At 38.4% G+C, this 14,241-nt stretch overlaps 1 protein-coding gene across 3 annotated transcripts in view; it reads right to left on the bottom strand.

Annotated features, from left to right (window-relative positions):
* Positions 1–14,241, bottom strand: part of MAPK14 (mitogen-activated protein kinase 14) — a 70,747-nt gene that overhangs the window by 39,218 nt on the left and 17,288 nt on the right. For all 3 annotated transcript variants that reach the window (XM_054569276.1, XM_054569275.1, XM_054569277.1), the window contains exon 2: positions 3,782–3,911. In XM_054569276.1, the coding sequence (XP_054425251.1) occupies positions 3,782–3,911 (130 nt within the window). The remainder of the gene's footprint in view (positions 1–3,781; positions 3,912–14,241) is intronic.

Here is a 14,241-nt window from a genome sequence, read left to right as displayed (position 1 = left end):
AGTGATCACACCATTAGAGTTTTGTAAAGAATTACAAAATATAAATCATAGAAACAAATTTTTGAAGCAGCTACTCCCAGTAACAAAATTTGAGATATAAAGCTAAACTAAATTATTCAAGTAACTTAAAAGCATGGCTGCAAGAAGTACAATTAATTAATTTGGAAAAAAATAGAGCAAAGCATATTAGTAAATGCCCTATCAAATTTTAATTTTCTTAAACGACACATGCTTTATGAGATTAAAACTACCCATGTTACATCAAAATATTTTTAATTTTCTACAAAACATCTCTCCTCTATTAATCATATTTATGGAGTGTTAATCATAAGAAAAATTTTGTAAAAAGATGTTTCCCAGAATTAAAATAGATCTAGCAAACACTGTAGGAGTTATTCCATGATCTACTCATTTCTTAAATGATTTTCCTTTTATTCAAGTCATTCTGGCTTATTTTCTTACTCATTCTGCCATTATACGACACCTAAAAGTAGCCCAGGAATCAAATTTTTAGAGAAGACATTTCAAACTTGCAGACCTCCAAGTCCTTCATTGGGCAGTCTTTGTATTGCAGTACCTACCCAGACAGCAAAAGGATACAGCTGGCAGGCTGCTTCCCTTTAATTTTTCCTTAGAGCAGGTGTTAATGAGATCAAGGTTGCAAGTTCAACGAATGAGGCAGCTAACTTTGCTCTGAGTAACTCTTACAGTCACAGAAAACCTCACCTAGCTCTTGTTATCCATCTGATAAGTGTGTATCTGTCATTCATTACTGTGAAAGAAATAACATGAGTTATGAATTATGGTTCAGAGAGATTTTCGTGTAAAAGATCATATCTACATTCTGGCACTTAAACATTCTTTTTGTTACCAATATTTACTTAAAACTTTAAAGAGTTTTAAGCTGTTGCTATTGCTGCTGCCTTTGGAGGCCAAGTGGCTGCCTAAAAATTAGATGTTGGCCCAGAACAGTCACTTTTCAAAAAAGAAAGAGGAAGAGGGTAAAAAAGAAGAATTCCTTTTAAAATCCTCAGATAAGCTTATTTAGCAACCTTGGTTTTTTACTAGGTAAAACTTCTTTACAGTGTAAGCACCTAACAATTGTTTGTAGACTAGATTGAAATTCAGGAATTCTTCTATATTGTGTCAAAGACTTTTGGTCCCTTCCCATTCCCCCTTCAAACATTTGCCCAGACAATAGATAACTATGAAACATTCACATGTGCTTTCTTTAGTTCACACAACAAATCACCAGTACCTAAATACAGGTAACCCTCTGCACTGATACTGCTAAAAATGTAAACATCTTAATATAATATAAAAATGAGAGACTGCTATTAAGTTGCTTATGAAACAATTTATATAAATTAAAACCCTATTTTTCTAATATCAGTCAGCCCTCTTTCTAAAAGGAGTCTCCTAACCTTTCCTAAATTAGAAAAATTGTTTGTATCCATCATTGTGGCCTCCTCATTTCTACAAATACAAAATAGCCCAAATATAACCAGCCCAATATCATTTTAGATACACTTGTAATTATCCCATTATAGAAAGTTAAAGCATAAAAACTAAATAAAGCTGTTGCTTATGATCACTGGAAAAGCCAATGCAGATTCAGGTAACTCAAAACAATTTGTGTCAGAAACACTGGCTTAATTTGTCTATAGAGAAAGGCAAAACAATAAAGTATAGCACTGGTAAACCAGAAGTTCTTAAATTAGTGTAGGCAACATCAGTGGGATCCTGGGGCTTCCTAGAGGTCTCTTGGAATTCTATGTTTAGCTTGCATTCCATTTTCAAAGTATTCCCCCCCCCCCGCCCCAACTTTATTTATTTATTTTTAGAAAGGGAAAGGGAGGGAGAAAGAGAGTGAGAGCAACATCAATGTGTGGTTGCCTCTCATGCGCCCCCTACTGGGGACCTCTTCCACGACCCCTGCATATGCCCTGAATGGGAATCCAACAGGCAACTCTCTGGTTTGCAGGTCAGAGTCACACCAGCCAGGGCTCAAAGTATTCTTTATATTTAAAAAGTTATGACAATGTCTCTGCCACCTTCATCAATGTGTAATGAAAATCAGCATACACACTCAATTGTGTTGAAAACCAAATGTATACTTGTCATTTAAGCTACCAGGCCACCTTGATTTTATGCAGACCTTGGAAGAAAGCTTCTCTTGGCAGCTTTTCCCACAATCTCAATTTTTTGTAAACATGTCACTGATTAGAAAGGCTGCAGCTCTGCACTGACATTTTTAAAAACTCTCAGGTTTGCATGGGGACCCTCATATAAAATTATACCTAGAAATAAGGTTACCTGTAGAAAACAAGATTTTCTCAATAGTTTGCAGTTAAAATAAAACATGAAAATAGGAAGCTGCATCTGTGATTATAACAGCACCCACAATCCAATTCCAAATTTAAGTCTGATGCTCTCAATGTAAAAGAAATTCATACTTTGTGAAACAAATGTATATTAATAAAGTTTCAATAATCTGTTATTTTTCTGTCACTATGAACAAAGAAGTTCAATTATTAAAACAAAAAGTCTGAATAGACAAGAAGTATATTTAGATTTTGAATTTTTTCCTACACAGTAACTATCAATAGGTCAAATGACTAAAATTTCTATGGTTGGCCTTAGCTGGGTAGCTCAGTAGGTTAGAGCATTGGTCCTGATACTCCAAGGTTGCCGGTTTGATCCCCAGTCAGGGCACACATAAGAGGCAACCGATGAATGCATAAATAAGTGGAATAACAAATCAATCTCTCTCATCAAGTAAAAAAATTTTTTAAAGATTTTATTCATTTATTTCTAGAGAGTGGAAGGGACGGAGAAAGAGAAGGAGAAAAACACTGTTCATTTGGCTTTCACAAGCCCCCAACCTGGGACCTGGCCCACAATCCAGGCATGTGCCCTGACCAGGACTGAACCAGCAACCTTTTGGTTTGCAAACTAGTGCTCAATCCACTGAGCCACATCAGCCAGGGCTCAAATCAAAATTAAAAAAAAAAATCTTTATGGTCTTTGTCTACAATGCTACAAAATTTACAGTTCCTTTCAAATAGCAATCACACAAATTCTTTTTAATTGGATTTTGAAATACAGGAAAATAATCAGTCAACCATTTTTTCACTGTCCGTTAATATTCCAATTGCACCCATTTATTTACCTCATTAGAACTTTTAAGCACCCCTTTGCAGAACAGCATTGTTCTCAAATTCCCAAATTAATAGAAAAGGTGAAAAGGTTATTTAATTTAAACAATATCTTTTTCACATTTATTAAAATACCCAAATTTGGTAAAGCTGTTTTTCCAGATTAAAAAGAAAAATTATAATAGTAAATTGTACATAAAATAACAGTCATCTCTGATAAAACTATCAGTAATGCCAAGGCACTCTTCCTCAAATTTTTCCACTGAGATAACCCTTAACACAAAAGAGTCACAGACTCTCATATTCTGGTAAGACAGCCTTAAGTAAATCAGGTAAAGGATACAAAATTTCTTTGTAATATTTTCTTTTAAAAATCCTTAAAAACTGTTATACCTCATAATATAGCCTTTCTCATTAAAATTTTTAATACTTTTCCTCTAAAAATCTTTGAGTAAAACTCAAACTCGAGGAAGATGCACCAATTTCACTCCAAGTCTTTGCATGGCTACCTTTTGTAATGCAGAGGCTGCTAATGGGATACACTCTAATGTATCTCCATTGCAGTAGTTAAAACAATTTTCTCTAGTTTTTTCAACTTATTCTTCCTCAAATGACAAACTTACATTTTCATGTTTCATATGTTTCAGTAAGCGCAGTTCTCTGTAGGTCCTTTTGGCATGGATGATGGACTGAAATGGTCTGGAGAGCTTCTTGACTGCCACACGTAACCCAGTTTTTGTGTCAAAAGCAGCACTATAGGGAAGAAAAAATCATGAAATGTGCTCTAAATACTTCAAAACTAGCATTTACAAGGCTATTTCATTTCTAAATTAAATGGGTCTGTAACAAAATACAAAAAAAAGAAGTATAAAGATAAAAAATGACCCATAATCCCATTATCCAAACAAATCTTTTGTTATTATTTTTTGTGTTTCCTTCTACTCTTTTTTTTGTCTATGCATCTAAATCAGAGGTCAGCAAACTTTTCTGTGAAGGGCTGGATAGTAAATATTTTAGACTTTGTGAGGCTTAGGGTTTCTGTCACAGCTACCCAACTCCGTGGTTGTAGCTGAAAAGCAGCCAAATTTAAAAATGAAAGTGGCTGTGTCCCAATAATATAAAAGGAGGCCACCTGATCTAGATGAGTCAAGAGACTAATAGACAAGGAGATAGATTCCACCTGTCTTCTCACCTAAGTCTCTCACTGTCACTTTGCCACCATATGCTGCCTGATCAAAGTAGAGGCCTTGGAAACCATCATGTGTGCAGGACAATTTGGTACAAAAATTTCTTGAGCACCTATAAAGTATCTGACACTTTTTAGAAGCTGACACAGGAGGGAACAGTCAGCAAATACTTGCCTTCAGGGGAAGTGGGGAGAGGAGAGGAGCAGAGTAATAAAATAATTTCAAACAGTGATGAATAGTATGACTGAACAAAACAGTATAATGGGATAAAGAGTAAAAACAACAACAACAAACCAATGGCATCATGTTACTTTAGCTAGGATGTCTGAGGAAGTACATTTGAGGTGACATAACTGAATGATGAGAAGTAGCAGCCATGTAAAGAAATAGGGGAAAAAACAGAGAGAATTAAGATGGTGGAGGAGTGAGTGGAAGTCACACTGACCTCTTCCCAGGAACAACCTGGAATTACAGCTAAATTGTGGAGAAATCACCTGGAACAAACAACTGAACAACAGTGATAGAGGAGGCTCGTAACCTCGGACACAGAAGGATCACCTTTAGCGCAATCTAACTCGTAAGGAGTGCGGTACAGAATTGAGAATGCAGGTGGGGCACCCACAGGCAGCAACACCAGAAGGATATTGAAACGGCTGGTTGGATGCCTCTGAGAAGAGCGGGGTCTAAATCAAAAGTGGGGATCTCTAGCCCACAGCATCAGAAACCAAAAAGTACAGAGGACAGCCAGCTGTGAAAAGCGGCAGGGTTGTTCTCTGCCAGAGACAGGCTGCTGGAGACGCAAAGAGCCTTCTAAAGGGCCAATGCAAAATTTTTATTTGCAGCCACTTACCCTGGTCTCCAGCAGAGGTGGGGGCAGAGTGGGCTGGATACACCTGGGAGGAGACTGGGGAGGGAGGCTTTGGGGGGAGAACTGGGAGAGTGGCCAGCCGGATCTCAGTGCTGACTCGTTTCCCCATGTGCCAGTGGCTATCTTGCTAAGGCAGAGACCACTACCCCTGAGCAGCACCAACATCAGAGGACCCAACAGCCCCGCCCCCAGGAGGGACTCCGCCTCCCCCTGAGATGTCTAAGGCAGCCTGCTGAGTGCACAGTGACTAGATTAACAGCTGAAGGACACAGCCACAAACAGTAGATTCCTGGAAGTCTTGAACAGACTGCCTAAGGTCAGGCAGGGCCAACATCTGACATCATCAGGAGATCCAGAAAGTAAAAACAGCAGTCTCCTACCATAGAAGTTCACACCACAAAGTCAGGAAGTCAAGACAGATCAACTTAAGAAGCAGAAGCAAAAAAGAAGAGTCTCACAAATAATGGGAAGACAAAGAAATATGCCCCACTCGAAGGGAAAGGAGGAATCCCCAGAAAGAGAAATAAATGAAATAGAGGCACGTAAACTATCAGATACTGAGTTCAAAACAACAGTTCTAAGGAAGCTCAATGAGCTCAGTGAGCTCAGAGAGAATTACAAAAAAACTACAGAAAAACTACGAGGAACTTACTGCAAACTGTATCAGCATGAAAAAGGACACAGAAACTATCAGTAAGAGACAAGAGGAAATGAAGAATATAATTTCTGAGTTGAAGAACACAGTAGAAGGAATCAAAAGCAGGCTAGATGAAGCTGAGGACTGAATCAGTGAGCTGGAGGACAAGGTACTAAAAAGCTCCCAGAAAGAGCAAGAAAATGAAAAAAGACTCAAAAAGAATGAAGAGGCATTTAGGGAAATGCAGGACAACCTGAAAGGAAATAATATCTGTATAACAGGGATGCCAGAAGGAGAAGAGGATGAGGAAGGGATAGAGAACCTGTTTGAAAAAGTAATGATGGAAAACTTCCCTCACTGGAGGAGAGAAAAAGTCACGCAAGTCCAGGAAGCACGGGGGGTCCCACTCAAGAGGAAACCAATGAGGCCCACTCCAAGACACATCGTCATTAAAATGGCAAATATCAAAGACAAACAGAGACTCCTAAAGGAAACAAGGGAGAAACAGGTAGTAACATATAAGGGAGCTCCAATACGGCTAGCAGCTGACTTCTCAACAGAAACACTGTAAACCAGAAGGGAATGGCAAGAAATATTCCAAGTCATGAACAGCAAAGGCCTGCAACCAAGACTGCTCTACCCAGCAAGGCTCTCAATTAAAATGGAAGGTGAAATGAGGAGTTTCCCAGACAAAAGAAGGCTAAAAGAATACACCTCCACCAAAGCAGCACTGCAAAATATGCTAAAGGGACTGCTTTAAAAAAATGAAGAAAAAGAGTCCATGAATACCCAGTTCCTTTCACAGTTGCCAATACTTGATATTACTAATATTTTTAAATATGCATTAATCTGAGTGTGACAATGATGTTATTGTATTTTATTATTTGTTGAAACTAAACCTGTTTTTGGTTTTTTTCTTGCCTATTTCTATTATTTTTAAAAAGCTTTAAATGACTTTTTGGTATTTTTATCCATTTTTTGATTAAATGTTTGTAGAATTTCTTCCCTAAAAAAAAACAAAACAAAAAACCATTAACCCTTCTTTAGATGGGCTGCAAATAATTTCCTATTCTATTACTTGCCCTTTAACTTTTTTATACACATATTACTGTTCATTCTTAAATGTTTAAGACTGACAATATAGCCATATTGTCAATATTTCACTTTATAGCTTCTAGCGTTGAATATTTTACTTCAGGTCACGAAAAATATAATTTTGTATTTTCTCCTAAAACTCCTTAGAGTCTACATATTGATTTTTTACTCACCTGAATATTTCTTGTATAATGTGTGAAACAGGGCTCTACATTTGTTTTATTTCAAGTAATAGTGGTCCATGTGCCTTATTTGTTGAATAAGCCTTGTTTTACCCATTGATCTGAAATATCAACTTAATCATATATTACATTGTTAGACAGATATATACACTTGTCTCTAGAATGCTCATTATATTTCATTGATCTACTTGGTTATTTCTGTGCTGGTGTTATGTTGGTTTAATTGCTGAGACTTTATAACGGTTTTACATTTTTTAGTATTTTATAATTTACTTTGCCATTTAAAAAAATACATAAAATCAATCTGCATTTAAGAAAGAAAGAAAAGGAAAGAGAGAGATGGAACTTCTACCTTTTGTGACAACATGGATGGAATTGGAGAATATTAAGCTAAGTGAAATAAGCCAGTTAATTAAAGACAAATACCATATGATCTCACCTATAAGTGGACTCTATTCAACAAAATAAACTAACAAAGTAAACCACAGGCATGGAAACATGGAGCATAATGAAAGTGACCAGAGGGGATGAGGAAAGAGGACAATGGTGGAAAGAAGGGGAAGGGAATAGGCAAAGAACATGTATGAATGACCCATGGACATGGACAACAGAGTGGGAATTGACTGTGGGAGTGGGGGGTGGGGGTGGGATGGGTGGAGGAGGGCAAAGGGGGAAAAATAGAGACAAGTGTAATAGAATAAACATGATTCATAAATTTAAAAAACTATACAAATAAAAAATAATAAAAAATTAAAATAAAATTTAAAAAATAGGGAAAAAAGAGCTTCAAGCATTAGAAATATATTAACACCTGAGTCTTTACTGCATAGGAACTGTTCTAAGCTTTTCACATTAATTTTAAAAATTAATTCTTTTAATCCCCAACATCCTTAATGACGTAAGTACTGTTAACCATTCCCCCATTACAAATGAGGAAACTGTAGCACTGAGAGGTTACTGAGCTTGCCCAACATCACAAAGCTACAAAGTAGCAGAGCAGAAGTCTGGGTCCAGAGCTCATGCTATTCACCGCATAGCTATGCTGCCTCGCGGAAGAGCCAGTACAAAAGGAAAAAGAAACAGGTAGAAAAACTACTATAGCATGCTAGAGTGGCAGAAAGAGAGATCGTGTGTGTGCAAAAACAAGGGGTCAGCAGAGTAAAGAGAATGAGGTCAGAGACATAGGTAAAAGCTGATCATGTAGGACATCTTCCTCAACAAACTTAATGTGTATGTTACTGTATTATTTTTAGAGACTCGGCTGATCCTATCATGCCTCCATCCTCCAGTTTATGACAGCCTCTAACGGGCATCCAAGAATTTCAGGTCATCTATTATCATCAAACTCTTTCCCACATCACTCTGGACTGATGCCGGAAGTTCCCTACCTTCACTTCCAAATCCTTACACTATGTCCTTGCTCTTCAACTCCCAAATTCTGATGAACTCCTGTACAACTTCACCCCCTTTCCAAACCTCCCCTCCATCTCTTTTCTTTAGTTGAAACTAAGCTGTACCTTGAAGAAACACTAGTTCTCTTACAGCCTGGCATCTAGAAGGCATTCTCTCCCTCATATTCTAAGTACCTCAATGCTTGTCTGCCTTGCCAAACATTACCACTTCCAGACTGTAACTTTCCCTTTGTTTTATAAAAGTCTCTGTCTCAATCTTCCCCCCTCTCTGCTGCTGTTATACACTGACCAGGAATTTTCCATCATTCATTTAAAAGTTAGTTCTTACTTCAAAGTCTCTCTCCACTTCCAACCCTGCCATCATTCTTGGCAACTTCAACAGCCAGGGGGAGGGCCTCTTAGTTTCCTGACCTCTCCAGGAAACCCCACCTCACTCAGCCACCTTTCTGGTCACACTCTGGACCTCTATCACCAGCAAGAACCGCCCTACCTACAAAATTCTGAATGTCAGCACTTTTTTCCAACACAAACCTATGCCTTTTAGTTTTAGTTTACTTGTACCCTATGATAATTCACTGACCTCCTCATTGCTTATTTCTGCCCTGCAGCCCTCTCCTGTCTTCACTTCCCTTTTTGTCTGGCTTAGATTATAGGTCTAATTTCTCTTGTTCCTCTCTCTTGCACCTCTCTCCCCAACATACTCATCTGAAAAGTCTAACTTTAGGAGATCCTAACTATTTAATTCTCCATGTTTGAATCAAGAACTAATTGTGGTTGAAGGTGGAAAAAAGAGCACAATCATATAGACTGATTCCACTCTTTTTAAAGACTTTATTTATTTCTAGAGAGAGGGGAAAGGAGGGAAAGAAGTATTCCTCAGCTGCCTCTTGTATGCACCGTGCCTGGGGACCAAACCCATAACCCAGGCAAGTGCCCTGACCAGAAATCAAACCAGTAACCTTTTGCTTCACGGAACAATGCCCAACCAACTGAGCCACAGCTCAGGTTAGGGCTGGTTCCACTCTTAATTTCTGACCTTAATCCCAAATAAGGCTCTCAATACTGCCATTCCCCACCCCCTCTTAAAGTTGATTTTCCTACTCAAAGTCATCATCTGCCGCAGCCTCTCTCCTCAAACCTCCAGCTCACCCTCCTTCCTCAGGAGTAGCGAGCCCATGTCTTCATTGAGAAAATAGAAACCATCAAAGGGAGCTCCATCTCCCTCCACTTAATCTACAAACCCATCTGCACTGGACCCATGTTTTCTGCTTTCTCTCTTGCTAAAGGATGCATGCACTTTCTTATAAAAACCTAAGACTTCAATACATGCTTCAGAGCCCTCCTCCCTCATCTTTTCAAGGGTTTAACTCCTTTGTTCCCTTTCTCTCTTACATCAGTTTCTCCCTACCTAAGGGATCGTTTTCATCAGCATAAGTATGCTCTGGTTATTTCCTATCCTTAACAAATGAAAAATCTCTCTTGACCTTCCCATCACAGTTAAAATTTTCCAGTGGTTCTCAAAGTGTGGTTCCTAGACCAGCAGATTTTGTATCACCTAGGAACTTATAAGAAATGCAAATTCTCAGGTGCTACCCCAGACTTACTGAATCAGAAATTCTGAAGTAGGTCCAGTAATCTGTATTTTTTCAAGCCCTCTATATAATTTTAACACACACTGGAATTTGAGAACCACTATGCCATGGACCAGCAGCACTGGTATTATCTGGGAGCTTTTAGAAATGCAGTATCTCAGGACCTGAAAGTTTGAGAAGCACAGATCTACACATTTCCTCAGCTCCCAATCTTTCCTCAACTTCCTACACTGCTCTTCCAGTGTCCTCAATGCCCTCTGTTACCAAATCCAATGGTCACTTTTCTGGACTAGCAATGGACATGGTTACTGCTTTCACTTTCTCTAAACACTCTCCATCCTGGAATTCATATCAGTACATCCTGCTGGTTGTCTGTGACCTCTGCACCAGCTCCTTTTGTCTCCACCTCAAATGGTTCCTCTACAAAAGCTCCATGTGCTGGAGTTCCCCAGGGCATGGTACTGGGCCCTCTTTTCTTCCCTCTCCCACATTTTCCTTCTAGATGATCTCTTCTCTACCCATGATCTTAATATTAAATGCCTTCCATATATCGAAAACTGCCAAATCTATGTCCCTCAATGAAATCTCTGAGCCTAGCTGCCTACCTGACACCTCCGTATAAAAATACGTAAGGACCTTAAACTTAGTCACGTTTTAAACACCCAGAACTATTTCTCTCCCTGTCTCCTTTATCTCAACAAATGCACTTTTCATCCAGTTGCTCAAGCCAGACATTTGAATGCCACCCTTGATTTCTCCCTTTCCTCTAGTCTCCTGCCCCCTCCACCATGCAAATCCCTCAGCAAGTCTTAAGATTTCCACCTCCAAAATGCACCTCTAATTCAACTTCTCTTCATTTCACTGCTTCCACACCACTCCAAGACATCCTCATCACCAGCCTGCCTCCTTACACTGACTGGTCTCCCTGCCTCCTCTGCTCCCTTCTAATATACTCTCCACAGGCATCCAATACAATATTTTAAAAATATAACTTAGATGACACCGCTTCTCTGCTTCAAACCCTTCAAAGAACTTCCCTGGCATATAAAATAAAACGGAATATTCCTATCAGCCTTCCAGGCTAAGGTGATGTGACCACTGATAACCGTCCCACCCTGCTCCTGTGCTAGTCCTTCCTTCCTCTTGGACACTGTGCTCTGAACATGCTGGCAACTGTCAGTTCCTTCCACTTTGCAGGCAGGCGGATCCTGAAATGCTCTTCTCTCCACACCTCTACACCTCCGTCCGCCCCACAGCAGAATCCTTCTCCCAGAAGCACAGGCTTACACAGTCATCCCTTTGGAGGTATATACGTAAGAGGTCCCAAGCAGTTATCCTCTGGCACAACACCCTCATTGCCTCCTACCTTATCCCACATAAAGGGAGGGGCGTTCTCTTCTACTCCCTATGTTCCTGAAACCCTTGAAACAGTAACTTCTTCCTTCTTGGAAGAACCAGGTAAATTTACACTCCTCTGTAAACTCCTCACTGGCTCTGGTGAGACTGAAAAAAAAAAAGGCCATTGCTCCTGTGCGACCCATGCCCTCCAACTCTCCACCTCAGAGGCTGCCTGGCTAAGGCCCCTCCCCTTCATGGGTAAGCCCGCTGGGCTTCCGAGACCAGGGGATGTCATCAGGTTTCTAGGTGAGCTGCCTGTGTCTTGGTGTGCAAATTCCATTGGCGGGGGGTCGGGGGCGGGGGGCGGCGATAAGAAGCCTGCCTGAGCTGCAAGTCCAAGCCATGAGGAGGCATTCTCCCATGCCAGCTTTATAGTAATAAAAGGCATTATTTCAATCTCTATTTGACTTCTGTATCTATTAATCAAAGGGCAGGCTAGGATTAATTAGTACCGTACAGACCCCAATTACAATTTATTATTATATGTTTATTTACAACCCAGCAGAGTGGTTAAATAGGGGCTGGATTTTTAGTATTAGACTATCTGGATTTTAATTCATTCTGCGATTTAGTAGTTGTATAATCTTGAGAAAGTTAATTAAATTCTCTCAGCCTCATTTATAAAATGAAGATAATGTTTATATCTAATCTGTACGGTGTTTGTTAGGATCAAATGTGGTAACTTTTGCAGTACATTTAGCAACAGGCCTAAGCCACTGTAAAGCCCAGGATTAGACATTACCAATGTCCACCTTCCTCAGTCACCCTCAGCATCCCGAGAGCCAGAAGTGTCACTATTGTACAAGACTTGGCATAATGCCTGGCACATGGTTAAGCATTCTCCATAAATGCTTAACGAAAGTATAAAAAGAGTACCTTATAACAATAGTTATCTAAAATATGAAAGGTAAAACTTTACTTTTCATTTGGTTCTCAATTTATATAAAATCAATAGCATCTAACAAAAACTCATATTAATGTTTAAAAGTTACATTTGACTGCTTATTACTGTTAGTCACTGTTTTTAGATCTTTATGTGAATAAACATCTTTAATTACCACAACTTTATTAGGCATTATTATTATTATATCCCTTTACACATGAGAGAACTTAGGTACCAAGAAGTTGAGTAATCACCCAGGAGACAGACAGAAAATTGGAGAGCTTCAAATCCAAGTGGTATGTTGGAAGTGTGACCTCTTAACCATAATACCACAATGGAAAACCAACTTCAACTTTGCTAAGCAGAGTTCAGTCCATTTAAAATATTTTCTAATTGTATGAACTCTGCTTTTTATAATGATTCCTACTACAATTAATTGCATTTCATAAAGAAAAAGTTTTTCCTGTAATCTTACACTGAACTCAGGAGAATATTAATGAAAAATATTTCATAAGAAATAAATTTCACTCTAGATGCTTTATTAAAGAGACGTTTTCAATCCCTGAAGTTCTACTACTCCCTGTGAAAGTAAAATACTGACATAATCAATGATGTGTTACCTCACAAATACCAATATCACTTCCTAAGTATTTACTGAAATATCTCCTTCATGAGATTCCTTGTAGATACAAAAAGAACATTAAACACAGTACCTAATGTCATAGAACTTACCATCTAACTGAGATGATGAAACATACATGAAAGCAGAGAATGCCCAATAATACAGTGCAACTATAAACAGACAGTTGACCACTTTCAAAAAATATGGTTCAAAAATATGTATATTGGGCCTTGGCCATTATTGCCCATTTGGTTGGAGCATCAGCCCGTAAACCCGAAGAGCTGTGGGTTCAATTCCCAGTCAGGACACATGCTTAGGTTGCAGGTTTGGTTCCTAGTCAGGGTGCATACAAGAGGCAACCAAACCAATCAATGTTTCTCTCTCACATTTCTCTCCCTCTCTCTCTCCCTCCCTTCTCCTCTCTCTAAAGTCTATAAACATGTCCTCAGGTGAAAATAAAAATATATATATATGTAAATTGGGCTTAAAATTTTGTATATAAAATATATAAATTAGGTTAAAATATATAAATTTTCCTTGCAGCCTGTTCACAAGAACAAAATTGGAAACTATCTTGATGTCCAATACGGGAGAGTTAAATTATAGTACACTCTCATGTACCATACACTACAGCCATTAACAAGAATCTCCACATACTAATATGTACATGTTATACTACTGATGGGAAAGAAAACAAGATTCAGAAGAATGATCCTATCTGTGGGGCAAAAAATGTATACTCATACATGTGTATACACATATGCAGAGAAAAATGTCTAATATATTCAGACTTTTAACATTTTTGCTTTTTATGTTTCCATCTTCTGATTTTAAAAAAATGAGCTTACATCTTTTAATAAGGGCATAATAAAGTTAGAAGCATAAGTCATCTGTGTTGTTCTTTTGCTCTAAAACAAAAGAGACACTCAAACTTTAATAGTCCCTTCAGATGATACTTACATGGCTATACTCATAATACAGGGCTGGACAAAAGTAGGTTTACAGTTGTAATACAAATAAATGACACAGGAATAAATTGTTTTGTGTACTCACAACTGTAAATCTCCTTTTGCCCATAAATTTGTATCCTTCAGTCATAAGCATTTTCCATTTTACTAAACAATCACTAACAATAATTAAATATCTGCACCACAATCTACTCAATGTGTCTTATTGGTGGACATTATAATCATTTGATTCACATTCA

This window comes from Pteronotus mesoamericanus, unplaced genomic scaffold (genome assembly GCF_021234165.1).
Source record: "Pteronotus mesoamericanus isolate MK-2021 breed Mesoamerican mustached bat unplaced genomic scaffold, CSHL_Meso_final contig_20, whole genome shotgun sequence".
NCBI lineage: Eukaryota > Metazoa > Chordata > Mammalia > Chiroptera > Mormoopidae > Pteronotus > Pteronotus mesoamericanus.
Note: the sequence above shows the minus strand (reverse complement) of the source record. Positions and strands in the feature narration are given on the sequence as shown.